The following is a 4,081-nucleotide window of genomic DNA, read 5'->3' as shown; positions in this document are numbered from 1 at the left end:
GTCCCTTTCTATATTTTTGGGGGTTAAAAATGGCTATGTTTTGGAGGCACTTGTCTACATGTTCTGTAAATATTTTTATATTCAATAAAGTAAAAAAAAACGTGGTAGTTATCAAACAAAATCAAATATTGTGTTGTTAACACTAATCATGTTCGTTTTCAGGTGTAGAGTCTGATATAATCGATGAGGCTATTTACTACTTCAAGGCCAACGTCTTCTTTAAGAACTACGAAATCAAGGTACGAAATCCTAATATTTCATTGGAAGGAAAAGACAACATGTGATTGTGATGTTTACCAGTGTTTTTTTTTTCTTTAATTTTTTTAAAAGTGCTTTGAATTATGTAAAAAGTAACGTTTAAGAATCATTCTTTTCTTTTTAAAAATGTGCATTTTCTCATTTCATTTCCTGTAAGCATTTCAAAAAAGTCACCAGAAACCATGGATCTCACTGGTGCACGCATATGTCTTTAGTTTCTTCTCCCTGTCTTTTTTGTATCTTGCAGCTGCTTCACATTTTTTTCCTCTCACATGTCCCAGCTTGCTTTTGTCAGCAATACAATCTTCTCAGTTTTTTTCCTTTTAGGATAACAAAAAACATTTTATTTTCTGTGGTTCAGAGCTGACTTTAGCAAATTAAATAAGTAAAAACATGCGCGTCTCTTTCAGAATGAGGCCGACAGGACGCTTATCTACGTTACACTCTACATTTCTGAATGCCTGAAGAAGTTGCAAAAGGTAAATGGGAAGTAAATTTTGGCTTGCACTATAAAGAAAAACATTTTTTTGTGCTTAATTTGTTTTAGTTTAGCCAGTTTGATACTTAAGAAGATAATTAGTCATTTTTGTACTTTACAGTGTAGCTCCAGAGGGCAGGGAGAGAAGGAGATGTACACTCTGGGAATCACAAACTTCCCAATCCCAGGAGAGCCCGGCTTCCCTCTCAACGCCATGTACGCTAAACCTGGGAACAAGACGGATGAAGGTGAGAATCTGACTCTAATAGTGAACTCCATTTAAGTAGATCTTTGTGCTTAATGTAGTTTAGCAGGAACTAAAACAGATAAAGAGAAGGTAGTTAATCGAAGTGCGACTTAAAGTTGCTTTCCTGGTGCTTCTGTATAATAGTTATCTGCAATCTGGACAGAAATTACGTTTTTTTTTTAAGAGGTTCACTGTTCAAAAAAGACCCACTTTGTCAATGTTTGTGTTTATCTATGAACCTGGTTGTCCTCCACGTATACACACAAAACTTTAATGATAAAAAAGGAAAGTGGGATAGTAAAAATGTTTGTTCAATTAATAGGAAATTAAATTTGTTTGTAATTGTTTTTTTATTTTTATTTTATTTTTTATAATGAAGTCGCAAATATTTCTTTTAAAGAAGGTAATAATAAACATTTATTTATGTGGACTCAATCAAACTGTCATAATAACCTGTTGACTCAAAAGTTTCACCGTTAAACTATGTGTGCCGGTGTTACCTGTTTGTACTTTTTTTTCAAAAATACTCCTGGTTAAATTTTTCATTTCATTTAACTGCAATTGAATTTGAACAATGTAATCAATAAACATTTCAAGATATCTCTTGTTGAGTTTTAACTTTTGTTTCCTGCAGAGTAAAGATGGAAGTTTTTTATTTTGCTAATATTTCTGCAGTTGGCAGACCAAAACTTAATGAAAAAATGTTTGTTCTGATGATATGCCAGTGCAACAGTGTTATCAGATATTGAACATTTATCTCTCTTTTTTCTTATTTGTTTGTAAGAAAAAAAAAATGAACATAAGTAGTCCAAGCAATGATCCTTGGGGCACACCGATTGTTTTAAATGTATTTTCAAAGCATTCCCAGTGTTTTTTTTAATTTATTGTGATTGTGCCGTTTTTAGCCAAAATCCAAAAAACTGTCATTTTCTAGAACATAGTTTCTGCAGAGCAGCAGTAGGTCATTAGAAATTTACCTCTAAGTTGTGGGCGGGACCCCTGGCGCGGAGCAGTCCCGCCCCCGCTTCGCTTCTTTTTCAGAGAACTCAAGCTGGAAGCTGGTGGCCTGCCCAGTGTATTTTCTACCTCACACATTTGAACGGAATTTTTTCGTCTACTCCTGATTCACAACAATTTAAATAAAGAAATACTCACAAATGCAATTTTAAGCCATATTTTCTTCAGAAATGTCCTCCATCAGCAGTAAAAATGCCAAAAGAACAAGTTCAAAACACTAAAAACACAATTTTCCTCAGCGGGTCTTTTAACACAAGTAGAGTAAACTGAAAGAAGACCTTCCAGACTGTAAAGAATGTTCAGTCATAATCACTTTTTAAACCAACGGATGCTTTGACAGTTTAGCTTAGAATAGCTTTTGTTTCAGCACAGGATGTAACAGAAACTTTTCTGCTTTTTGTCCAAACATTCAATAAAGTCTTTGGACAATTTGTTGTGTTTCAGAGACCATGAGGGCGTACCTGCAGCAGATCCGCCAGGAAACCGGTCTGAGGCTATGTGATCGCGTGTTTGACCCCCAGACTGACAAACCCAGCAAGGTCAGACTCTTTTCTCTCCATCTCTTTGTGTCTCTTCAGGGATAATGTCTGCTTTAGCTGTACAACCATACGTCCATCGTCTGCATCCTTTACAGCAATAGTTAATTATACCTTGTTGGATAAAAGGAATAAAGTGAGCGTTCTTTAGCTGTGTGTAAGTTCCTTCTGTCCATTAGTTGTTTGAAAATGTCACTTTACTCTTAGAGGGCGTTCTCTAACGGATTTCTTAATTGCAGTGGTGGGTGTGCTTCGTCAAGAGGCAGTTCATGAACAAAAGTCTGTCAGCTCCTGGACAGTGAACCCGAATGGACCCGTGGTGTCGGCTCCACCCTCACAGGACAGTTCATTGGATTTCTAGTCAGCAGAGAGGCGTCTGTCCGCTGTTTGCTTCAGATTTTCTACCATTTTGAACAAAAGGATTTTTTTTTTAATTTTTCTTCCTTTGTCTGGATGTTGATTTATTGAGCTGGTCTTTAATGCAATAAAGAAATTATGGAAATTTGAAAGTTTTGTTGCACTTTTTTTATTTGACTTTATTATGAAAGTGTGTTTATAAAGTTTCAAGAGAAACTTTATCAAGTAAGTCACAACTAGAGCTGTATGACATGAGGAAAAAACTGTGATGCGTGATATTAGTGATCAATATTGCAAGGATAATATAATTGTGATACTTAAAAAAAATCATAGTAAAAGAAAACTCAAGTAATACATAATTTTGTTTGTTTTAACATGTTTAAACATTTATGTTAATAATTTATCGAAATTTATGCCATCTTTTGCGATACGATAAAGGCTGATATCGCGATGACAATTTATTTCTGATTTATCATGCATTTAAAAAAATGCATATTTATTTATATTTTATCAATTTAAGATAATGAATATAACGGTTACATGCTTCATATAATCTCTTGTTCCAGATTGCAGTAAAAATGACATTTCCACAAAGATGAGGGGAGATTTATTTGTAAAAATCAACATCTGATGATGTCAAACTGCATTTGTTCAGGCAGAATAAAGTGTTGCACCGGCGGGTTGCGGGCCCCACAAATTTGCTCAAGCTGCGTCAACTCCTTTCGGGTGACAGGCTGAATCCAGTCGTGTCGGTGGAGGTTTACAACACGTTCATTATAATCAGACATTTACAATGACGGGCAAAATTACTTTCTGTCTGGACACAGTTCGTTTGATTATGTTATCAAGGGATTTCTTCAACTTTCTGCAGATTTAATTTTTATGGATTTGTTTTTGCTTGGTCATGAGTGCTGCTGTTGTTTAAAAAAAGAAAAAGATCTTTTCAAAATTAGGGAAAGTACTCCGCCTAACTAAAAAAGTACTCCACTGAAGAGACTAAAGTTGTAAATAAAGTTACTTAAAAGAAATGTTATATTATTGTTTGTTAATTTTGCATTAGAGCAAATTAACTTGTCTATATAAAGCAAGTTATTATTATCAAGTACTCTTAATTTGACATTGCATCTTAAAGGGCTTGATAAGAACCCACCTAATTATGATCCACAAACGCTAAAAACTCCATTGTTA

The 4,081-nt window shown here is 34.6% G+C and overlaps 1 protein-coding gene across 1 annotated transcript in view; it reads left to right on the top strand.

Annotated features, from left to right (window-relative positions):
• arpc3 (actin related protein 2/3 complex, subunit 3) overlaps positions 1-3,045 on the top strand; it is a 4,440-nt gene extending 1,395 nt beyond the window's left edge. The window contains exons 3-7 of the mRNA XM_024299390.2: positions 163-239; positions 669-737; positions 858-984; positions 2,445-2,539; positions 2,776-3,045. Of these exons, the coding sequence (XP_024155158.1) occupies positions 163-239; positions 669-737; positions 858-984; positions 2,445-2,539; positions 2,776-2,838 (431 nt within the window). The 3' untranslated portion in view covers positions 2,839-3,045. The remainder of the gene's footprint in view (positions 1-162; positions 240-668; positions 738-857; positions 985-2,444; positions 2,540-2,775) is intronic.
• The last annotated feature ends 1,036 nt before the right edge of the window (positions 3,046-4,081 follow it).

Source organism: Oryzias melastigma, linkage group LG12 (assembly GCF_002922805.2).
Source record: "Oryzias melastigma strain HK-1 linkage group LG12, ASM292280v2, whole genome shotgun sequence".
In the NCBI taxonomy this organism is placed as follows: domain Eukaryota; kingdom Metazoa; phylum Chordata; class Actinopteri; order Beloniformes; family Adrianichthyidae; genus Oryzias; species Oryzias melastigma.
The sequence above is the reverse complement of the archived record's forward strand: the minus strand, read 5'-3'. Positions and strand labels throughout refer to the sequence as shown.